The sequence below is a fragment of the Pseudonaja textilis genome, chromosome 6 (genome assembly GCF_049901715.1).
Source record: "Pseudonaja textilis isolate UNSWEBS1 chromosome 6, rPseTex1.2, whole genome shotgun sequence".
Classification (NCBI taxonomy): Eukaryota; Metazoa; Chordata; class Lepidosauria; order Squamata; family Elapidae; genus Pseudonaja; species Pseudonaja textilis.
The window spans coordinates 2,973,756-2,998,211 of NC_141995.1; the positions used below are offsets into that span (position 1 = coordinate 2,973,756).

General features: G+C 50.2%; 1 protein-coding gene across 2 annotated transcripts in view; it reads left to right on the top strand.

Moving 5' to 3' along the window:
- The window catches only part of ATRN (attractin), a 199,042-nt gene that overhangs the window by 99,908 nt on the left and 74,678 nt on the right, over positions 1-24,456 (top strand). For both annotated transcript variants that reach the window (XM_087935676.1, XM_087935677.1), the window contains exons 15-21: positions 2,099-2,280; positions 3,892-4,108; positions 6,216-6,401; positions 8,339-8,578; positions 10,669-10,806; positions 16,308-16,401; positions 19,945-19,997. In XM_087935676.1, coding sequence (XP_087791802.1) covers positions 2,099-2,280; positions 3,892-4,108; positions 6,216-6,401; positions 8,339-8,578; positions 10,669-10,806; positions 16,308-16,401; positions 19,945-19,997 — 1,110 coding nt within the window. The remainder of the gene's footprint in view (positions 1-2,098; positions 2,281-3,891; positions 4,109-6,215; positions 6,402-8,338; positions 8,579-10,668; positions 10,807-16,307; positions 16,402-19,944; positions 19,998-24,456) is intronic.

The following is a 24,456-nucleotide window of genomic DNA, read 5'->3' on the forward strand; positions in this document are numbered from 1 at the left end:
AATTGGTTCTACTTTCTGTCCATTGATAAAACTGATTCCATATCCACTAATATTCAGATTCTTCTTTTTTCTTTAAATTTCCAGTGTCAATCTATTCATTTCTGCACATTCAAATATTTTTTTCAATTGTTTTTCCCTCTGTCGGTATTTTATCACTCTTCCAATTTTGGGCAAATACAATTCTAGCCGCTGCTAAAACATGTATAATTAAATAAACCTTTCCTTTATGATAACTTTCTGCTATCATTCCTAATAGGAATATTTCAGGTTTGAGATCTATATGTTGCTTAGTGCTGTTGTAACTTTCAGGAGTCACTAAACGAACGGTTGTAAGTCAAGGACTACCTGTAAATACGTTAGTCTGGGAACAAAAAAATGGACAAATTTAAGCTATGTGGACTTCAACTCCCAGAATTCCCTAGCCAGTTGAGGGTCCACGCATCTCATCATCATCTTTTAGCGGCCCCACAATCCCTTGCTGAATGGAGCTAGCAAAGGGTATGTAATGGCCGGGTGCCTTTCCTGTCGCCTGTGCGGAGTTTTGTTCAGCAGATATTATGCTCTTTGTGCCCGGAGAGAGAAATATCTGCCTCTGCTTAGGATCGAACTCACAGCCTCCTGATTCTGAGGGGAGAGCCCCGCCTCTAGGCCAAAGCACCGCTCTTGAAGTCCGTACATCCGAGGCGGAGCAAAGCTGGTCTAAGCCATCAAGCACGGCGTTTGTGGTTTGCTAATTGTCTCTTTTCGGTCCAGGGGTGGGATTCAAATGTTGGAACAAGCGGTTCTGTGGTCATGTGCCTGGGTGGGTGTGGCCCTTTTTTTTTTTGCAGCCCCCCCCCACCCCCATTTTGGGGGCCTTCTGGGCCTTAGGGAAGCCCCCCAGGCGAATCAGTAAGGCAGCGAGGGGGATCCCAGCACAGCTGATCATCAATACAGCTGATCCTTCCTTCCTTCCTTCCTTCCTCCTCCTCCCTTCTTTTTTCCTTCTTCCTTCCTTCCTTTTTTTCTTTCTTCCTTCCTTCTTTTTTTTCCTTTTTCCTTCTTCTTCCTCCCTTCCCCTCCCTCCCTCCCTCCTCCCTTCCTTCCTTCCTTCCTTTCCTTCCTTCCTCCCTCCCTCCCTCCCTCCCTCCCTCCCCCTTCCTGCCTCCGTCCTGGGTGAAGCAGTAAGACAGTGAGGGGATCCCGGCACAGCTGATCATCCTCTCCTTCCTTCCCCTTCCTTCTTTCCTTCTTTCCTTCCTTCCTTCCCTCCTTCCTTCCTTCCTTCCTTCCTCCCTCCCTCCCTCCCCCTCCCTCCCTCCCTGCCTCCATCCTGAGTGAAGCAGTAAGACAGTGAGGGGGACCCAGGCACAGCTGATCATCCTCTCCTTCCTTCCCCTTCCTTCTTTCCTTCTTTCCTTCCTTCCTTCCCTCCTTCCTTCCTTCCTTCCTTCCTCCCTCCCTCCCTCCCTCCCTCCCTGCCTCCATCCTGAGTGAAGCAGTAAGACAGTGAGGGGGACCCAGGCACAGCTGATCATCCTCTCCTTCCTTCCCCTTCCTTCTTTCCTTCTTTCCTTCCTTCCTTCCCTCCTTCCTTCCTTCCTTCCTTCCTCCCTCCCTCCCTCCCTCCCTCCCTCCCTGCCTCCATCCTGAGTGAAGCAGTAAGACAGTGAGGGGGACCCAGGCACAGCTGATCGTCAGAACAGCTGATTGTCCTCTCCTTCCTTCCTTCCTTCCTTCCTTCCTTCCTTCCTTCCTTCCTTCCTTTCTCCTGCGCAAAGCAGTAAGACAGCGAGTGGGGGGGGAAAGAAATACCTTTAGGAGCGGCTGGACGGAGGAGAAGGCAGTCAACGATGTCGGGCACGCGTGCCATGTTGCACATGCACGATAAGGGCTGCCTGGGCAGGGGAACGGAGGGGCAGGCGGAGAGGGGCGGGCCCAGCCAGGTCCACGATTTGCCGGTTCTCTGAATTGCGCAGAATCACAACCACCGGTTCTATAAGAACGGGTCCGAAAGGCTGGCATCCCACCCCTAATCCTATCCACCCAAATCCCAGGGAAGGAAGAAAGGAAATTGCGGGTGATTGTTTTATACATTTTACACCCGGTTATTTTACAGAAAACATCTGTGGGGCAACGTGGCACCTGGTGGGCAATTCCTGCCTGAGAATCACCAACACCAAAGACAGCTACGACAATGCCAAGCTGGCTTGCAGGAGCCACAACGCGGCTCTGGCCTCCCTCACTTCGCAGAAGAAAGTGGAGTTCCTCCTGAAGGAGCTGCAGAAGACCCCGTCCTCGGTGAGCGGCCGGGGGCCCGTCTCGGGATTCAGCCCGGGGGGGGGGGAGCAGGAATACCCAGCGGGTGGGCGGCCCCCGCTGGAAATGCAACGTAGCTTTGAACTAGCACTTAGAACCCAAGTCGCTCTGCGGGGTCCTGGGTGGCTCTCCGAGGTCGGCTGTTTTCTTGCAGACGTTTCCTGACCCAACTAGGCAACGACATCAGCGCTGAAAAGGAGGGAGATGGCACTGATGATGTTACCTATGTGGAACCCTCCTTCCTCCTCCTCCCTCCTTCCTCCCTCCTCCCTCCTTCCTCCTCCTTCAACTTCTCTTCCTCCTCCTCCTTCCTCCTCTTCCTCCTCCAACTTCTCCTTTTCCTCCTCTTCCTCCTCCTCCTCCAACTTCTCTTCCTCCTCCTCCTGCTCCCCCTCCTCCTTCTACTACTTCTCTTCCTCCTCCTTCCTCCTCTTCCTCCTCCAACTTCTCCTCTTCCTGCTCCCCCTCCTCCTTCTACTTCTCCTCCCCTTCTTCAACTTCTCCTCCTCTTCCTCTTCTTCCTCCTCCTCCTCCTCCTTCTCTTCCTTCTCCTCATCCCTCTTCCTCTTCCTACTCTTCCTCCCCTCCCCTCCCCTTCCTTCAACTTCTCTTCCTCTTCCTTCCTCCTCTTCCTCCTTCAACTTTTCCTCTTCCTCCTCCTCCTCCTTCTCCTCTTCCTCCTTTTTATTCTCCTTCTTCCTCCTCCTCCTCCTTCCTCCTCCCCTCCCCTCCCTGCAAACCCCACTCCTTTCCAAACAGGGTTGATGTTACCTAGTTTGCTAAATGAAATGCCTGCAAAAAAAACCCAACAACCCCACCCCCAAGGGCCCCCCAGTTCAAATCAGAGCTCTTCAGCTCTGACTGGATGGTGGGGAATGGGAAGGTTTAGATTCCTTGCAGACAGCTGGTCATTTGCATCCTTTTAGAGGGTCACTGAGGTTTATCTGTGTCCTTGGAACTGCTAAAAGGACTGTGTTGTAGACAGGAGAAACAAAACAGCCCCTTCACAAACGCCCGTGGCACAACACATGAGAACAAAGCCATCAGGGCAAGAGTCAGCAGCCCATCTGCATTTAAAAGGCAAAGGCTGCTCTTTTGAAGACAGCCAAGTCCACATTCTGGACAGAGAGGAGCTCTGGTTTGAAAGAGGGGCTCCAAGAGACCATCTGTCTCAACACTGAGCAGCCCTCCCTCAACAGAAGGGGAGGGATAGGACCCATCTCCAGTTCTACAACACGGTCCTTCATCAGCCCCAAGGAGGCTCCACACCCATTTGCACCACTCAGCCGACCCTGAGGACAGGGATAAACCTCCGAGTGGCCTCAAGGACCCTCTAAAAGGATGCAAATGACCAGTTGGGTCTGCAAGGAGTCGAAATCCTCCATTGCCCATCATCCAGTCAGAAGCGAAGAAGCTTCTGGGATGAGAAGGGAAATGTCTTCGAAGAAAAAACAAACGAAGTCCAGTTGCGTCTTGCAGAAACAATTTTGGGACAACCAGGAGACCTGGATGGTTGAGAAAATCTCCACGGCCATCCTGCAGTGATGGCTCAGCTGTCTCTGTCTCTCCCTCCCTCCCTCTCCTCAACCCCAGCCCAAAGCTTTGACCCCCTGGGTCGGGCTGCGGAAGATCAACGTCTCGTACTGGTGCTGGGAAGACATGTCCCCCTTTACCAACACCCTGCTCCGGTGGCTCCCGGGCGAGCCCAGCGACATCGGCTTCTGTAGCTACTTAGCGGAGCCCAGCAACCAAGGCCTGAAGGCCGCCACCTGCATCAACCTGGTCAACGGCAGCGTCTGCGAAAGGCCAGGTAACGTATCGCTCAGCTTCATTCGTCTTTGGCCGACGGCCCACCTGCATCCACCTTTGCGGAGGGCGCAGAACCGCACACCCCGAATCCAAGGAGGAAAAAAAATCACGCGAAGAGGGATTGCAGGATTTGGGTACGGCCAGTCTAGACAAAAGAAGGAATACGGGGGCAAAGGGGGGGCAGGATGGCAGCTTTCCAGGAGTTGAGGGGCTGCCCCAAAGAAGAGGAGGGGTCAAATTATTCTCCAAAGCCCCAAAAGGCAGGACAAGAAGCAACGGATGGAAACTAACCAAGGAGGAGAAGCAACCTGGAACTAAGGAGAAACTTCTTACCACAGGGGGGACAGTGAACCAGTGGAACAGCCTGCCACCAGACGTTGTGGGTGCTCCGTCACTGATAACAGAACAGGACATTCAAGAGTTAGTGCAGTGTGTGCAATTCAATCAGCGTAACAACCGGTTCGGTCGTAGCGCGTGTGCCGACTCTTTTCATAAAGCCCATTTTCAGCTGTGATGCTTACTGCAGCCCCGGGGAGTAAAACAGCTGAGGCGCGGCCAAACCACTCTGCCGCGCGAATCAGCTCTGCTCCAAAACAAGGAAGTCAAGCGCAGGGGAAGCGCAGGGGCCGGTGGGCGGGGCCAAAGGCTCACCGGAACTCTCGGTCTGCACAAACCAGTATGAACCGGTAGAATCTCACCCTTGACTTGGTGGGCAGAGATGAAGAGAGGTTGAGAGGAAATTAAGGAAGGGAGACCTGGCCCAGAGAAGAAGATTGTAGTCAGTCTCTTCTTGAAAGTCTCAAGCAATGGAGCACCCACCACTTCTGAAATCAACTCCTGTTCCATGGGTTGATGGTTCTCCCTGTCAGAAAGTTTCTCCTTGTTTCCAGGTTGAATCTCTCCTTGGTCAGTTTCCATCCATTATTCCTTGTCTGGCCTTTGGGGGCTTTGGAGAATAGCTTGACCCCTTCCTCCTCCTCCCTGTGGCAGCCCCTCAAATATTGGAAGATGCTCTCCTGTCTCCCCTGGTCCTTCTCTTCCCTAGACTAGCCAGGCCCAGTTCCTGCAACCGTTCTTCATATGTTTTAGCCTCCAGTCCCCTCATCATCCTGGTTGCTCTTCTCTGCACTTTTTCTAGAGCCTCAACCTCTTTTTTATAGTGTGGTGACCAAAACTGGATGCAGCACTCTAGGTGTGGCCTTACTAAGGCTTTACAGAGTGGTATTAGTACCTCCCTTGATCTCGATTGTATCCCTCTGTTAATGCAACTTAGGATTGCGTTGGCTTTTTTGGCTGCTGCTGCGCATGGCTGGCTCCTATTTCGCTGGTTGTCCACTCAGACTCCAAGATCCCTCTCCCAGTTCCTGCTATTGAGCCTGGTTTCACCCAGTCTATATGGGTCCTTTGGGTTGTTCTTATGCATTAATTCTGTACATAAGTTCTTCCGCCTTCATGCTGTGTTTTGTTAGAGGGTTCAGTGTGCACTGTGTTATCATCCAGGATTGTAATTGGCTTAAACCAACTAAGAAATTAAAAATAAAAACCCAAAGGACACATATAGGCTGGTTTCACCCAGTCTATCTGTGTCCTTTGGGTTTTTCTTGCCTAAAACTAGAAGTGTTTAAGAAGAGACTGGACAGCCACTTGTCTCGAATGGCACGGGGCATCGATGGCTAACCTTGGAGTGCCCCAAAGCCCGTGTGCGCACCTCCAAAATGCAGTGCGCATTTTCCACACATGTGCCCTGTCCTCCCCTCTTGCACATGGACAACACGTCCCCTGCATGCCAGCCGAGACCAGAAGAAGCAGCCGGCTGGTGGGAGGTGGGCATGCACACGCGGCAGAGCTGAGCTGGGGCAACGGTTCATGTGCCCACAGAGAAGGCTCCGCATGCCACCTCCGGCATGCACGCCATGGCTTCGCCATCACGGGGATGGCGTCTCATACTCGAGTAACCCAAAGGGTCTTTTTCGGCCACCCGAAAAAGGCTCCTAGGTTCCGATCTTACTTGCGCCTGACGTGCGGCAGATGTGGGGGAAGAGGCGCTTGCGTTCACCCCCGTGCCGCATCCTCGTGTCTTTCTCTCTCCCCCCCCCCCCCCCCTGCAGCCAACCACAGCGCCAAGCAGTGCCGCACTCCCTGCGGCCTGAGGACGGCGTGCAGCGAGTGCACCAGCAGCAACTCGGAGTGCATGTGGTGCAGCAACAAGAAGCAGTGCGTCGACTCCAACGCCTACGTGGCCTCCTTCCCGTACGGCCAGTGCATGGAGTGGCACACCGTCAGCAGCTGCCCACGTGAGCCCCCTCTCTTCTCGGCCGGGATCAGGAGGGAGGGTTGGGGGGGCCGGTGGGCATCCGAGGAAAGGCAGGGGCGCCTCTGGGTGCTCTCTGAGCTGGGGGGGTTCGTTTTCAGCTAGGTAGCATCATCAGGCTAGAAGGGGTTGGGGTTGGCAGAGGAGGAGGAGGAAGAGGAGGAGGAGGAGGAGGAGGAAAAGGAAGAGGAGAAATTGGACGGTGGGGTCCTCGATGTTCCCTGAGCTTGGGATTTACTTGCAGACATTTCATTACCCAGCTACGTAACATCATCAGGCTAGAAGGGGTTGGGGTTGGCAGAGGAGGAGGAGGAGGAGGAGGAGGAGGAAAAGGAAGAGGAGGAAATGGACGGTGGGGTCCTCGGTGTTCCCTGAGCTTGGGGATTTACTTGCAGACATTTCATTACCCAGCTACGTAACATCATCAGTGCTAGAGGAGTGAAGATTACAGAGGGGAGGAGGAGGGGGAAGGAAGAGGAAGAGTGTGGGATTCTTGCTGTCCTGAGAGCTGGGTGGTTTTCTGGAACACATTTTACGACCAGACTAGGCAATATGATCAGTGCTACAATGGAGTAGAGTTGGTGGCGAGGAGGAGGAGGGGGAGGGAGGAGGGGGAGGGGGAGGAGGAGGGGGAGGATGAAAAGGAAAAGGAGGATATGACTGCGGGGTCCTTGGTGCTCTCTGAGCTTGGTGATTTTCTTGCAGACGTTTCATGACCCAACTAGGTAATGCCATCAGTCTAGCACTGATGATGTTCCCTAGTTCGGTCATGAAACGTCTGCAAGAAAATCACCAAGCTCAGAGAGCACCAAGGACCCTACAGTTCTCCCATCACCACCACCTCCTTCTCCTCCTCCTCCTCCTCCCCCTCCTCCTCCTCCTCCTCCTCTTTTCCATGTATTTCCCTCTCTTCTAGAACTGATGACGTTCCCTAGCTGGGTCATGAAACGTCTTCCAGAAAACCACCAAGCTCAGAGAGCACGAAGGACCCCCTCATTTCAATTCTGAGTTACATGTACAGGTAGTCCTTGACTTAGCAATAGTTTGTTTAGTGGCTGTTCAAAGTTACAATGGAAAAAGTGACTTATGACCATTTTCCACACTTGTGGCCGTTGATTTACTGAACAGCAAACTCTGGCTTCTCCAAACGAAGAACGTGGGTGGGGTGGTGGTCAGAACAGGGAGAAAGGAGGCTGAAGCTGAAAGACGGCTCAGTTCTTCTCTTGGTGCCTGGGATATGCCTGAAGATTTTGGTCCTTGTGTTCTGACCTAGACTTCCCCAAAGAGCACTAAGCCAACTCTTGTGTCCTGGCAAAACCTCTTTGATTCAATGCATGTGAATTTCTTGCATTCCCAGTTAGCCAACGGCCCGGCAAACAGTCTTGCAAAGGTATAATTATTCGCTCCGACCTTCTCTATCTTGGAAAGATGCCCAGTAAATATTTCCACGCGCAGTGCTGACAAGGAAGGGCTGGGCACACAGTCTCTAGCTTAGACAGAGAGATCTTCCCGAGGCTCGAACGAATGAACGGATTGTTTCCTGCAAAAGCTCCCTTCCCTTTTGTTCCTCTTTTCATCCCTAGGGGAGGGGCCCTACGTTGTCCACCTGGCCCCTTACTCCCATGTCGACCCTGACTTCTTAATTGTTCCCTTCTCCTGGCAGCTCTGCTCATGCGCACACCGGGAACAGGCTCCGGCTGTTCTTCTGCCTCCCTGATTCCCGACTCCGAAGGCAGCTGACAATTGCTGCCAGCCTGCCCTGGCCTCATCTCTGCCTCCGATGCAGAGCCCTCGCCCGAGCTTTCCTCGGCCTCCAGGACTGGCCCAGGTTCCTCCCCGGTCTCCTCGCTATACCGTCCGAGTCTGCTGGGTGCTCCGTCGCCTTGAATTAACAAGTTTGCTTTGTTTTTCTTCCCTCAGCTGAAAACTGTTCGGGCTACTTCACTTGCAGCCACTGCCTGGAGCAACCGGGGTGCGGCTGGTGCACGGATCCCAGTAACACTGGGAAGGGCCGGTGCATGGAAGGCTCTTCCAGAGCTCCGATGAAGATGCCGGCGGCCTCCTTGCCCTCGACGGGAAAACCTTACCCGGACCCGATCCTGGATGTCAGCCTGTGCCAGACGGAGAACAAATACAACTGGTCCTTTATCCAGTGTCCAGGTATCGAAAAAGGGGCTGATTCGAAGTGGCCGGAGCAGGGGATCCAGGCCCAATTCAGAGCACCAAGAGAAGAGAATCTCTGGAGCTCAGGGATGAACCGTGGAGTCCTTTGTGCTGCCTGAGCTAAGTTTTTTTTTTTTAATCCAGCTAGGTAACATCATCAGTGGAGAAGTGGGTTTGTGGATAAGAGGCTGAGGAGGAGGAGGAGGAGGAAGAGAGGTCTCTGAGCTTGGTTGTTGTATTGCAGGCGTTTCATGACCCGACTAGGGAAAATCATCCGTGGTAGGAAGGAACAGGGAGGGAGGAAGAGAAGGAAAAACCCCGCAGGGCCCTTGGTGCTCTCTGACCTTAGTTACTTGCTTGCAGACATTTAGCCACCCAACTAGGCAACATCATCCATGCTAGTGATCTTACTGGCGAATGTGTTGTTATCACAGCAAGGATGATTCCGACTTTGTTGGGTCTGCAAGCGAACCAAACTCAGACAGCACCAAGCACCTCCGCAGCTAAAGTTCCCTAACTGGGTAGTTCCCCAATTCAGTGGTCCCCCCCCCAATCCAGGCACGACCAAGGAGAAAACCGTGCCCTCTCCAACATTGGCAAGAGAAGCCACTAGTGTATTAAGAGAGAGAAACTCCTCCTCCCTTTTAGCCCTGATGATGTTACCTAGGTGGGTCATGAAATGTCTGCAAGCTGTCAACTCATAAAACACTCCTATGCCTGTTTTAGTAGTTGCCATAAAAAAAGGGGGTGTGTGGAGGAAGGAAATCTGGAAGATCCATGCCGCAGTTGGAAAGCGAGAGTACATCCCAACTCTTCTCTTTAAAAGATTGTAGCTAAATTACCAGAGATTTTGCCCACGAATATATTTAATTGGAGAATGTGATTGATGACTCCCAGCCCGTGAAGGTGTTCAGTTGGATAATCTGATTGATGACGCACCTGGGGGGAAAAAGGGAGAAACAGGGTCTCAGGGGGGCTGTAAATGACGTAGGCCAGAGTTGGCTTCATCCCGGGCAGGGCCACTATGTCACCTTTAACGAATCCTTCAAATCCTTTTTGAAGTTTGGCTCGGGAATCATGATATAATTCGGGCGATGGCTGGAATCCTGACACAAGCAATCAACCAGGCGCAGAGAGCACTACGCACTCCCCCATTCAGAGTCCCACCCTCTGAAAACCATATGCTGCTTTCTTGGAATAGAATCAACCCACGAGTTCGGTGATCACATAATCCACCTCCCTTTCCCCAGTTTTCAGAAGCTGGCTGGCTGTGAAACTCTGGGATAGGGAGTCCACAGATCTTCGTTTCCTGGGTCGGTGCAGCTCTGCTCTAGGACATTCCTTTCATCCCAGCTGGAGCCTAGAAAGCAGACCCAGTCTCATCAGACCCCTGATTCCAGGGCCAGCTCTCATTATCAGTCCCCTTTGTTGCTTGTCAGAAGTCGTGTCATGCCCCTGTCGGAATCTGATTCGGAGGGGGAGGACTGAACAGCTGACAGGGAGTGGGAATGTGGCTCCATTGGCTGTGGAAGAAACTGAGGAAGGGCAAAGGCCAGCTGGGCAGAGCAGGGGGGAGGTAGAACAAGGGAGAGGGAGTTCAGAGGAAGACGCAGGCCCAGTCCCTCTGCATCCTAGGGCACACAGGAACGGAGAAGGGAGCAACATGAGTTGGATGGCTTACGGGGGAGGAAAGGGCCTTGATTCCCTTTGTTTGCTGCAGCTGGGAACTGCACATAGCACGTTGTTGGGAGAAAATCGTGAATGATCTGGTATCGTTGAAACTTATCTGGGTTCCTGGTATCTTCCCAACTCTGTGTGGTTTGCTGGCCTTTCAAGTCTGCAATTCCTTCTCCTGCCCTCTCAAGTTAATTACTGCAGCCTGGTTTGTTTGGATGTTTAATTACTTGGTTTTCGGACCGAATTTCCTCCACTTAAAGGCTGTTCTTTTCTCCAGCCAGAAGGTAACCTGGACATGGGGGCCAAAATTGGAAGTATTAAAGGGTCTCTCCTTACTTATGTGTCTGTGTTGCCTTTGTGCCACGCCCCCTTTGGGTCATCACACCTCTTTATTTTTTTGGGGTCCCCAGCCTGCCAGTGCAACGGGCACAGCAAATGTGTCAACGAGAGCATCTGCGAGCAGTGCGAGAACCTGACCACCGGCAAACACTGCGAGACGTGCATCTCCGGTTACTATGGAGACCCCACGAACGGAGGGACCTGCCAGCGTAAGTCCCGTCCTTCCTCTCCTCTCTGATTGCAGACCAGCGCCGAGCAATTGTGCCTTTCCCACCTAGCCGTCGCGAGGCTCTTCTCAGGCGGCGGTAATCAAGCGTGGGGGTGCGGGCGGGGGGCGCCTGTGTTCCCTACTCAATAATTTAAAGACCGCTGGGCCAAGTAGTTCTCGATGAAATTCGGCGGATTGAGGAAATGGCTTCTAATTTGACGCCCACGGCATTGCTTATTTATGTGCCCTTGATTTTTCTCTCCCGTCGGTGAAGTGGCTGGCAGGGAGGGCACCGTTCCACCAGGGACCGACAAGCTGGCTGCTTGTCAGTCGGTATTTTTGGTGCCTAACCATTGTTTTGTCTGTCTGGAGAGCCCCCTTTTTTTTTTTTTTGGCTTGCTCTGAAAACGATGGCCCGGCTATTGTCTGCCTGTGCATAATTTAATTAAGGAAGAATGCCTGCTTTCCTTCACTGATTAAATTGATAGCGACTTCTCGGGGCAGAAGAGAGGCTTGCGTGGCACACCTTGTTAAGAATCCCCACTCCTTGCAGGCGTTTTGCTTTTCAGGCAGAAAGGCCCCTTAAAAATAGCTTACACAGAGTCATTAACTGGAGGAGGGGCGGTGGAAGGGAAACAGCAAAACCAAGCAAAATTCTTGCTGTGGCTGGTTTATAACCTCAAAAGACAAGCTGCACTGGCCATGTTTTGAAGAAAAAACAAACAAACCCATAACTCTTGTCACGTCAGTTCCTAAAACCAGTGAAGTGTCCTTTTACTCTTGAGAAGGTTAGACTGCTACTCCAGGTGGCTCTCTGGTTAAAGAGGAGAGGAGAGGAGAGGAGAAGAGAAGAGAAGAGAAGAGAAGAGAAGAGAAGAGAAGAGAGATTAGTGAATAAAATAGAATGGAATAGAAGAGAAGAGAATTCTTTTATTGGCCAAGAGTGGTTGGACACACAAGGAATTTGTCTTTGGTGCAAATGCTCTCAGTGTACACAAAAGAAAAGATACATTTGTCCAGAGTCAAGAATCATCAGGTCCAACACTTAATGATAGTCAAAGGGTACAATAAGCAATCAAATCATACTAGGAAACCGTCAATATAGATTGTAAGGCTACAAGTGACAAAGTTACAGTCCTACAGTCACAAGTGGGAGGGGATGGGTGACGATGAGAAGATTAACAATAATAGTAGTGCAAACTTTGTAGTTGAACAGTGTTGAGGGAATTGCTTGTTTAGCAGAGTGATGATGTTGGAGAAAAAACTCTACTTGTGTCTAGTTGTTCTGGTGTGCAGGGCTCTATAGCGTCATTTTGAGGGTAGGAGTTGAAACGGTTGATGTCCAGGATGTGAGGGGTCTGTAAATAGTTTCACAGCCCTCTTTTTGACAGTATACAGGTCCTTGATGGAAGGCAGGTTGGTAGTAATTGTTTTTTCTGTGATCCTAATTATCCTCTGAAGTCTGTGTCTGTCCTGTTGGGTTGCAGAACCCAAACCAGACCGATATAGAGGTGCAGGTGACAGACTCCATCATTCCTCTATAGAACTGGATCAGCAGCTCCTTTTGGGCAGTTTGAGCTTCCTGAGTTGGCGCAGAAATTCCAGATGCTGAGCTTGTCAGTTAGAGAGCCGGCAGACGGTGTGAGCTCCCGTCCTGGTCTCAGCTGCTGCCTACCTAGCAGTTCGAAAGCGAGCAAATGCGAGTAGACAAATAGGCACCACTTTTGGTGGGAAGGTCCCAGCATTCCGTGTGCCTCAGCGTATCGTCCCACTGGCTACATGACCACGGAAATTGTCTTCGGACAACGTCGGTTCTCTCGGCCGAGAAACAGACGAGTGCCATGCCTTAAAGTCGGACATGACTAAGAGGAAAACTTTACCCACCATCCTGTCTGAGCTGAAGAAGCTTCTTGGATGAGAAGTGAAACTTTTGTGGTTCGCCGGCAACCTGCACAGACGGCAGCAGAATCGGACCGTGGGGAGGAACACGGGCCAGTCCGGGAGTCTGGGAAGGGCTCGGACGAGGGTCCTGCATCCGATACAGAGATGGGGCCAGGGCCGTCTGGGAGTTCTGTGCCGACTGTCAGAGTGTGCTCCCTTCAAAATCCAAGAAAGAAATACCCAGACTCCATGGATCAGAGCAAAGTTATCCTTTTACTGGAAGTTAAAGTGGAAGCTGCAGATGGAATTCCGAAACGGAGAATTTGGCACGCAGATCACATATACGAAGGAATGGAATTGTTCCCACCCCCCCAAAGTCCAGAAGTCTCTTCCAATTAAAAGTTCTGAATATGATCATGTGGGCATCTTCAGGTGGTGATAAGGCCTCTGTCCATTGACCTTGACATATTCTGATAAGACTTCGCAGCTGCCAAAGGGATAAAGCTAGCAAGGAAATGGAAAGTTGAAAAGAAGAAATCATACCCCCTCCTTTTGCTTACCCACAGTAAAGGAATGCAAAACACCTCCAGCTCTCTTCCCCCACAATTACCCCTCCCCGTTGCTAATGACAGCCGAAAGAATTAAGCCTAGCAGTAGAGAAGATACAGTAGATAGGATATGGGAGAGATAAGTGAGATAGACAGCAGTTAGGGTAGCCGAAGAGATCTTGAGGCTGACATGCCGACTTTGGACCCTCCAGTATCTGACTGCAGTGAGGAAGAGGACCCAGGGGAGCCTGTTCCCAGTGCGTGTGTGCGCAGAGCTGCCAGAAGGCAAGAGTAGCTGGGACAAAAGGGGCGACTCGGGAGTAAGGCTGGGAGGTGATTGCCCCTCCCGTAAGGGAGAAAAGTCAGGCCAAGATGATGAAACCTTTGCAGGAAGCAAAGTCCTTCATTCTGTTCGGATTAATCCTTGAAGCCCTGCGTGGACTTTGTACTTGGGTTGGATTTTTTTATAGTTCATTTGGTACTTTAGTTATTGGCAGCCATTCAAAGGAAAGAAAAGGTGGGTGCTTATCTCGAGGAACTGTTTGGGACTCATTACCGGCCGGGAATGAACTAGATTCCCCGTATTGAAATAAAACAAGCGTTGTTTTAACTAAGCGTGGGCTTAATCACGATCTTGGGAAGAACAATATGCTTCTTCCCAAACTATTAAATAAACAAATAAACAGAACAAACCAAGAACTATGTATCCACACAGGAGCGGAACCCACAATGCAGGGATCGGCTGGGTGCGCACACACTCTCTCTCTCTCAGCGTCTTTGAAAACGATCGGATCAGCCTCGGGCTGCGACGGTGCCCGTGTTGGTATAATGTGCCCGCGGGGGCTGTTGTTTTCCGGCAATCACAATGTAGCCTCTCCTGTTCTTTTTCTGGCAGGTGTTGTTGACGTGCTTAAAAGCTTATTTCTACAGCCTTGAGGGCTGACAACTTTTGCAAATCAAAGTCATGGCTTCTTGAGAAGAAGGGAACATTCCTCTCCTCTCTCTCTCTCTCTCTCTCTCCTCCCTTACTCCCTCCCTCTCTCTCTTTTTCCTCCCCTGTCCCGCTCTGCACACGACGTGTGGCAATTTGCAGTTGGCAGAAGCCGCAAGGTGCCTTCTTCCCACCGCATGCTTGGAATCCTCTCAAGCCTAGTCAAGCTATTTCTCCAAAGCCCCTAACAGGCAGGACAAGAAGCAACGGGGTGGAAACTCATGCGGGAGAGAAGCAGCCAGGAACCAAGGAGGAATTTCCTGACAGTGAGAAACGATTAACCAGTGGAACTACCTGCTACCGGAAGTTGTGGATGCTTCATCCCTGGAGGCTTTTAAGAAGAGACTGGATAACCATTTGTCTGGAATGGAATAGGGTCTCCTTCCTGAGCAGGGGGTTGGACTAGAAGACCTCCAGGGTCCCTTCCACCTTTGTTTATTCTAATATCTTGGTTGCCTTTTACCGTTCAGATCTGGGTTGCTAAACATTCCTAGCGTGTAGACGCAAATCCACCACTTTTTTCTGCATTTCCCGTTAAGAGGAGAAAACACCCTGTAAAGTCTTACAACAGTTTCTTCCTCGACTTACAACGGTTCCTGTAGTGACCATTCCAAGTTACAATGGCACTGAAGAAAGGGACTTAACAACTTTTTCACATTTATGGCCATCGCAGTATTCCTGTGGTCAACTCATTAAACATTTCTCTGCTCGTTTTAGAGTTGCCAGCGGAAAGGGAGCGGGGAGCAGCGCAGCAGCTTGGAAACTGAAAGTGCATTCCATCAATGTTTTCAAAGATAGTAACTAGGTGACTGAAGTTTCTGCTGTGCAAAATTCTAACTGGAGAGCCCGATTGATGACTCTGGGCTATGGAGGTGTCCCATTGGAGAATATGAATTATGACACACCCAGGAGGTACAGGGGGTGGGGAAACCAGGGTCAAGGGGGACAATGAATGATGTGTCTCAGAGTTGGCTACACCCAGGCAGTGCCGACATGTTTAACTCCCAATAAATCCTTCATGAAGTTTTGGAAGTTTGGCTCAAGTCTCATGATTTAAATGGGGGCAACTGCCGGAATCCTGACAGCTCGCTGACTTCTATGTCTATTTTATAGCTGCCACCTGTGGTCATGTGATCAAACTTAGACACTCGGCAATGCGTTCATATTTATGACAGTCACAGCGTCCCCGTTTTGCGACCTCCTGACAAGTCAATGGTGAATCCAGATTCACTTAACAACCGGGTTACTAACTGAACAACTGCAATGATTCGCGTAACAACTGTGGCAGGAAAGGTGTTCTGGTTTGACGGCAGCAGGTGCGGACGGCTGAGGTCTCGGAAAGCGAGGACTCGGATGAGGGGCCTGCGTGGGATGCAGGAATGGGGCCAGGACCATCAGGGAGGGGAGTTCTGCCTTCGGAGATGGTGGAGGCTGGCAGCAGTGAGGAAGAGGCCCCCAAGGAGCCTGTGCCCAGGTGCAGGCCTGCTCGCAGGAAAGAACAGCTGCAGCAGCATGGGTGATTCAGGAGTAAGGCTGCAAGGTGATGGCCCCTCCATTAAGGGATAAAAGCCAGCGGAGAAACCGGAGTTCTTTGCAGGAAGCAAAGACGTTTTTGCACTGAAGCCTGGTGGACGTTCGGAATATCTTAGTTTGTTTTTGGAGACTCCTTGTATTTGAACTATTTCTTGGCAACTTTATCTAGTGTTCTTGGCAGCCTTGCACAACCTTGGCAAGGCTTCCTCTTATCTGGGACAATTGTTTCAACGACTCTTTGCCATGAAGGAACCGAATTCAAAGAGACACATTAAAAAGGCTTGCTTTTATTTATACTTTGTGTTTCTTTGATATGAACGAGGCTTGGGTCAGAACAAAAGGTCATAAAACGGGGCCCAACTCCCTTAGCTACCATCCGGCTTAGCAACCCCAAATGCCAGGCCCAACTTTGCGGTTGTAAGACGAGGACTCCTTACACATTGCCGGAGAAAATCCGCCTGCCCAATTTGCGTGCCGCTCGTTGACTTCCTCCTTTCCGAATGGCCTGTATTGATCCTGTGGGAAATGCCCCTTTTTTCTCTCTTGCAGCCTGCAAGTGCAACGGCCACGCATCCATCTGCAACACCAACACCGGGAAGTGTTTCTGCACAACCAAAGGGATCAAAGGAGAAGAATGCCAGCTGTGAGTGGCACCTTGGAAACACCTGGGCAGAGCGCAGCTCCGTGCACTTCTGCCCTTTGGTGGCCGAAGGGGCAATAAAGGAGAATATTTGGAGCTCTAGATTGAAATAAGGGATTCTTGAGGCTCTCTGAGCTTGGTGGGGGTGTGGGTTGTAGACGTTTCATGACCCAACTAGGGAACATCATCAGTTCTATAAGGGAGTAGGCGGGGATGGGTTTCTGCCGGTTCTGTCCACCTCTGCAGAAGCGGTAGCTCTGAAGAGTAGCAGACATAGAACCGGTTCTATGTCTGCTGATGTTTTGGCCCACCTGCCTGCCCGGGTTCTTACCTGACGTTTATTTCCTGATTTTTTCAACTTCAGCTGCCGTACGAGGCACAGCTGCAGTTAAAAAAGCAGGAAAAAAAGGGCTTTTTGAAAGGCTGCTTCTCTGCGCGCAGCAGGCTGATGACGATTTACAGGTGGGCGTGCAGCCTGCAGAGAAGCACATCAGAAATCACTGAACATCAGAAATCACCGAACATCAGAAATCACCGAACCAATAGTTAACCCTGTCGGATCCCACCCCTGGGAGTAGGGTGTGGGAGGAGGAGGAGGACTGTAGGGTCCTTGGTGCTCTCTGATTTTTTTTTGGTTTTTTTGCAGACATTTCATGATCCAACTAGGTTACATCATCAGCTCTGTAGTAACAGTAGTGACTGATAGTGTTACCTAGTTGGGTCATGAAATGTCTGCAAGAAAACTGCCAAGCTCACAGACCATCAAGGAGCTCCATAGCTGCTACCCCTCCTCCTCCTCCTCCTCCTCCTCCTCCTCCTCCTCTCCTCCTCCTCCTCTCCTCCTCCTCCTCCTCCTCTCCTCCTCCTTCTCCTCCTTCACTTCTTCTTCTTTCTTCTTGTTGTTTCTTCCTTCTTCCTCCTCCTCCTCCTCCTCTTCTTCTTTTTCTTCCCTGCTCCTCCTCCTTCTCTTCCTTCCTGCTCCTCCTCCTCCTTCTCTCCTTCCTCCTCCTCCTCCCTCCTCCCTCTTCTTTTTCTTTCTTCTTCTCTTTCTTCCTCCTTCCTCTTCTCCTCTTCCTCCTCCTCCTCCTCCACCTCCACCTCCACCTCCTCCTCCTCTCTGCAAACCCCACTCCTTCTAGCACTGCTGATGTTCCCTAGTTGGGTCATGAAACATCTGCAAGAAAACCACCAAGCTCAGAAAGCATCAAGGACCCCACAATCCTCCTCCTCCTCCTCCTCTTCTTCTTCTTTCTTCTTGTTTCGTCTTTCTTCCTTCTTCCTTCTTCTTTCTTCTTCTTCCTCTCTCCTCCTTCTTTCTTCCTCCTCCTCTCTCCTCCTCCTCCTCCTCTCCCTCCTCCTCCTCCTCCTCCTCCTCCTCCTCCTTTCCTTTGTCTTCCCCTACTCCCTTCCAGCACTGATGTTGTTACCTAGTTTGAGTAATGAAACGTCTGCAGGAAAATAGCCAGGCTGAGAGATCCAAACCCCCAAAACCTCATCTGGATGCTCATATGACACCTCCCCTCCCCTCACCCGCCCACCTCTGACTTTCCAGACAGAGAAAGCGGACCAGGGCCAGAGCATTTGGGTATGTCTAGTTTAATAAAGAAGCAACGAAAAGCACCGGGAGTGACAGGATAGCAGTCTTCCAATATTTGAAGGGCTGTCAGAGAGGGTTATTTAATCCCCTTTATAGCTTCATCTGCCCTTAAGAAGAAATGGCATTTTTTTCATATCCATAGGACACCTCCTCAAATGCAAGGGAACGGGGTGGACGTGCTGTGACTGTCAAGATACGGCCGTTGTTGCGTGCACCAGAAACTACTACTGCTAAGGGAACTAGCTATGTTTAGCCTAAGGAAGAGAAGGACTAGGGGGGACAGGATAGCCGCCTTCCAATATCTCAGGGGTTACCGTAAGGAAGAGGGGGGGTCAAACTCTTCTCCAAAGCACCCCTCAAGGCAGGACGAGAAGCAACGGATGGAAACTCATCCAGGAGAGAAGCAACCTTAGAACTAAGGAGAAACTTCCTAACAGGGAGGATAGTTAGCCAGTGGAACTGCTTGCCACCAGAAGCTGTGGGTGGTCCATCACTGCAAGGTCTTTAAGAAGAGATCGGACAACCATTTATCCAGAATGATCCGGGTTAGGGGTTTTTTTTTTAGCCACTCGTCTAAAATTGTATAGGGTCTCCTGGTTGAGCAGGGGGTTGGACTAGATGACCTCCGAGGTGCCTTCCAACTTTGTTATTCTGCACCAGGAGAGTCCCCAGTGGTTACAGAGGCCCTGCTGGGGGGGAAAAAAATAAAGTCGATTCCACACCATCTCCGCATCGCATGCCAGAGTCCTACAGGCGGCCTGCGTAGTTATTTGCCCGTTTGCAGGACTTTTCATCGTGAAATTCTGCGTGGCGAAGTCATGGAGAGGAAATCCCAGAAGGTTCGGGTTTGGCCTAGCTGGGTCGTGTGGATGATTTTGCTGCAGCTGCAGAGATCAGTCCGTTCCCCGCTCGTAGAACACAGAATCGTAGGGCTGGAAGGGACCTCGAAGGTCATCCAGCCCAACCCCCACCCCCACCCCGTGCTCAAGGCAGGAGACCTTATAGCATCCCGGTCAAATGGTTGTTCAGGCTACTTTTTGAAAAACCACCCGAGTACCCATCGCAGTTCCCTTTCCTAAGCCCCCTTTTGTTGTGGCCTGTCGGCCAGAGGGAACGGAGCTGTCGGAGATAGAGGCGGTGCCTGGGCCGTCCATCAGCCCTCGGATGGAAGGTCAACAGCCCCCAGATCTGGAGGTGGCTGATGAGGAAGAGGAGGAACAGCTGGGTCCAGTGCCTGATGGGTGGATGTGCAGAAGGCAGAGGAGAGGAGAGCAGTGGGAATCTATGGGCTGGTCCTCGGGACGGAAGATCTGCCGCTGCTAGCGAGGCTCCATCCCCTCTGCAGAGGGTGGAGAGTCAACAGCCCCCAGGTCTGGAGGTGGCTGATGAGGAAGAGGAGGAACAGCTGGGCCCAGTGCAGAGGTGGTATATTCAGCTGGTTCTGACCAGTTCTGGAGAACCGGTAGCGGAAATTTGGAATAGTTCAGAGAACCGGCCAATCCCACCTCTGACTGGCCCCGCCAACCCCAATCTCTTCTTTGCCTCCCGTTGAATCCCAGCTGATCGGCTGGGTCTCCTTTGGTTGCCCTGCACAGGAGGAGGGAGCTGGAAAGCAGGTTAGCAGGGTGGGGAGGGAAGGGGGATTTTGCAGTATATCCTTCCCCTGCCACACCCACCTAGCCACACCCGCAGAACCAGTAGTAAAAAACTTTGAATCCCACCACTGGTTCAGTGCCTGACGTGCAGTGGAAATATTGGGTCGTAAGCCAGGGAAGATCACTCTGACTTTTATCTACTCCCCCCCACTCCTCACCCCCCCTCCAAAAAAAACCCCTGCTGCTATTTCAGATTTTTTCCTGGGTACAAATCAAAGGGAAGAAATAAAAGTTTCGTGTACCTGAAAGAATTACGACCAGGGGCCAATTCTTTTAATGCTGTTTTTCCTCCAGGTGTGAAGTCGAGAATCGATACCAGGGTAACCCTCTCAAAGGAACCTGCTACTGTGAGTGGAAATTACATTTCTTTGGGCTGTTCAGGATTTATAGATCAAGTGATCTAGCAGCAGAGCAGGGAAGAGGCTGGGTGGGACTTGCTTTATGGCCGTTTTGAATTCATTCTCATTCTCTGTCTGTCTCTCTCTCTCTCTCTTTTGGTCAAGGTCACTGAGCTAAGGTCTCTGCGGGTTTCTTTTATCCTCCTTCTTTCCTCCCTTCACCTACTTTCAAGTAAAAGGAGGGGATTACTGTTGGGCTTTTATTTCTTTTGTAAAATAATACTCAAGACACCGCGAGTGACTGGGTGGCCATATACATGTTTATAGATAGAGGTGGATGGATGGAGGAATAGAGATAGTGATTGACAGACAGATAGCCAGATAGATGATAAATAGAGATAGTGATAGATAGATATGATAGATAGATACAATAGGTAGATAGATGATAAATAGTGATAGACAGACAGACAGATACGATAGAGATGGATGGATGGATGGATGGATGGATGGATGGATGGATGGACGGACGGACGGACGGACGGACGGACGGACGGATAGATAGATAGATAGATAGATAGATAGATAGATAGATAGATAGATAGATAGATAGATAGATAGACAGACAGACAGACAGATAGATAGAGAGAGAGAGAGATGGAGAGATGGAGAGATGGATAGACAACTAGGTGCATAGATAGATAGATAGATAGATAGATAGATAGATAGATAGATAGATAGATAGATAGATAGACAGACAGACAGACAGACAGACAGACAGACAGACAGCTAGGTCGATAGAGAGATGGATAGACAACTAGGTGCATAGATAGATAGATAGATAGATAGATAGATAGATAGATAGATAGATAGATAGATAGATAGATAGATAGATAGATAGATAGACAGATGATAATGATAGATAGATATGATAGATAATAGATGATAGACAGATAGAGATAGTGATACATATGATAGATGATAGAGATAGTGATAGACAGATATGATAGATAGATGATAGTGATAGACAGACAGAAAGATATGACAGACAGATGATAGATGAAAGTTAGATAATAGAGGTAGTGATAGACAGATGGACAGATATGATAGATTATAGACAGATATTTAGATAGGTAGATAGTGAGATGATAGCTAGATGATAGCTAGATGACAGAGAGACAGATAGATGTAAATGATAGAGAGATGGACAGATGGCTGGACGCATACAGGGAGGGCTTGAGATACGATTGTGAAGGAGCTAGCCCATTTCACTTGCATGTCCTGACAGTCATCAATTGGGTCAGTCCCATGAGCAGCCCAAACACTTATGACTTGTTTGGCAGTGGTCGTTGAATGAATGCAGCACTCGTGGAAACAGACGCCACAGTCATTAAGTGAGCCCATTATTTGCTACGGAGTGGTTTGGACCAAAAAACGGGCGTAACTTCCAGTTACGTTTGTTGTAATCCGTGAAGTGCAGACGGAGCTCCAGTAGATAAATATGTTCTCCCCAATGCATTGATTGATTGATTGTAAAATTGTTGGGCGTGGGGATTGTTTGGTGTGATTTTTGTCCCGGGAAAGCCCGGGCAAGGATGTAACTTGCCATCAGACACATTCTAGACCGGCGTTCCTTCAACCGTGGCAACTTGAAGACGTGTGGACTTCAACTCCCAGAATTCCCCAGCCAGCAATTCCTGGCTGGGGAATTCTGGGAGTTGAAGTCCACACGTCTTCAAGTTGCCATGGTTGAAGACACTTTGGGCTAGTCCTAAAAGCGATTCCCTCATCCAAAGCTGTTCAGCTGCTGTCAGTCTTAAGCAGCAGGATCTCCTCTGATGATCTTGGTCCTCAACTCTAAGCAATCCTCGACTTAACCACGGTTTGTTTAGTGACCGAAGTTAGAACAGCCCTTGAAAAAAGCGACTTAAGCACCATTTTTTTCACGTTGCACCCGTCCCCATTGGCCACACGGTCGAAATTCAGGCACTTGGCGACTGATTCATGTTTATGACGGTCACATGATTCCCCTGTTGCAACCTTTTGACAAGCAAAGTCAACGGGGAAGGACAGATTCACTTAACGACTGGGTTACTAATTTAACGCCTGCAGGGGTTCGCTTACCCACCAGGGCGAGAAAGGCCATAAAATCGGCCAAAATTCACTTAACCACTGTCTCACTCAACAAACGAAAATCTTGGACTCAGTTGTGGTCATAAGTTGAGTACCTGTAGCCAGGGGTGGGGATTCCACCGGTATAACAACTGGTTCAGTAATTGTGCGCTCCACATTTAAAGAAGCTCTAATACTTACCTTCTACTGCAAATCCCTGTGAATCATCCATGCTCTAAAACGGGTCTCCAACCTTTTGGACCTCAGGGACCACCAAGCTCATCCTTTTAAATCTCGCAGACCAGAGACTCTGGGAAATCCCCCCAAAAGTCTGCAGGAAAATCTCTCACCCCGTTTTCCTACCGATCGATTGTTCTTTATTTGGGATCACAGGATCCTGTCTCTAGCTCCGTTCTCAGGGGGAGAGAGAGAGAGAGAGGAAGGGAGAGACTTTTGGCTTCGTGCAAGGAAAGCAGCAGAAGCAGCCAAAGTCTTTCTTTCTCTCCCCCAAACTCCGCCAGAAATGAGTCTTTGCCAGCTCAGCTTCTTGGAGCAGGAGGCCTTGCAAAGACTCATTTCTGGCAGAGTTTGGGGGAGAGAAAGAAAGACTTTGGCTGCTTTCCTTGCATGCAGCCAAAAGCAGAAGAAGAAAGAAGCAGAAAGAAGCATCCCGGTGGCCAGGCCAGACACATGGGGCGAGTAGGGCAAGTTCCCCCCCTCCGCCCTTTCCCCCTCCCCTCACTACCTCGTGTTGTTCGCAATGCAAGCGACGCAAGCCTTGTGTTTCTGCACAGCCTGGATTAATTGCTTTTGGGAGTGGAGGGGAACATTTTTCTGCGGACCACCAAAATTTCCTCACAGACCACCAGTGGTCCCCGGCCCACCGGTTGTCGACCATTGCTCTAAAAAACCCAAAATAAATCACAGGAAATTGCTGCCTTTGCTGATCTTTGGAGCAAGGGGTTCGTCTGAACCTGTCTGAACCGGTAGAATCCCTCCCCTGCCTATAGCTCTAAAACTGGAGGCCAACCTGGCAGGATTTCTTCTCCCAAGGAAGTTTAGGCCGCAGCCATCCCCGCACGACGCCTGCAAACCCAGTTCCGAGTTTCCAAAGTGTAGGAAAATGAACACAGACTGAACATTTTTTAAAAAAAAAATTAGGAGGTTCTCAAAAGTAAAAACAGACCAACCCGTTTCCTCTTTAACGGCAATATCCAGACGTTTTCTTTGCTCGGCCATCCTTTCATTCCCCCTTTTTAATCTCAACCGTGCGCGCCAAACCCAATTTCCCGCCATCAAACGACACATTAAAAACCAATTAGAGGCTCAAATGGAAAGAGAACGCCAGATAGAAACAGAATTTTAAAAAGGGGGAAAAAAAGGGGGGGAGGTCTCACCGGAGAAATTAAATGCCTGCGAAAACAAACCGGCCTTCAGGGGAAAGAGGGTATCCCACAAATCCAGACGACGTCCGGTCCGGATGGGGCCGAACTCCTCCCCAAGGCTGCCCTTCGTCCTTAATCGGTATTCTCTGCCTGTCTCGGATAACGTCAGCCCGTGAAAAGAGATTTAACGCAGCGCGCAGGGTTGCTAGATCGTTGAAGGCTCTTTCAGTTGCTTTCTTCTACTAAACAGAATACAGGGAGAATCCTCGACTTGCGACCACAGTCGAGGCCAGCATCTGTGTTGCAAAGGGAAACATTGAGTTTTCCCTCATTTTATGACCTTTTCTTGCCACAGTCATTATGTTTGTTAAGCTAGGAACACAGTTGTTAAAATGAATCTGGTTCACGTGACCCCAGGGCACCGTGACCATCATAAATGTGAATCTGGTGCCAAGTGCCTGGATTTTGATCATGTGACTATGGAGATGCTGCAACGGTCGTAAGTGTGAAAAACCTTTCTAAATCGCTTTTTTCCTTGCCGTTGTAACTTCGAACGCTCACTGAACGAATGGCTGTAAGTCAAGGACTACCTGTACCATCCCATGGTGCTTCCCAGCCCTCTCTAAGCCAGCTTCTTGCCCCCCAACAATCTGGGTCCTCATTTGACCCACCTGGGAAGGATGGGAGGCTGAGTCAACCTTGAGCAGGTCAGGATCAAACTTCTGATATTGGGCAGAGTTAGCCTGCAATACGGCAGTCTAACCACTGGGAAGGAAAGGAAGGAAGTAAGAAAAGGAAAGGACAATAGCACTTAGACTTACTTGCTTCTTTCTTTCTTTCTTTCTTTCTTTCTTTCTTTCTTTCTTTCTTTCTTTCTTTCTTTCTGTCTGTCTGTCTGTCTGTCTGTCAATTGCTTACAAGATAATAGGTATAAGTAAAAACATAGTTATGAATACACGAAATGGGTACATATA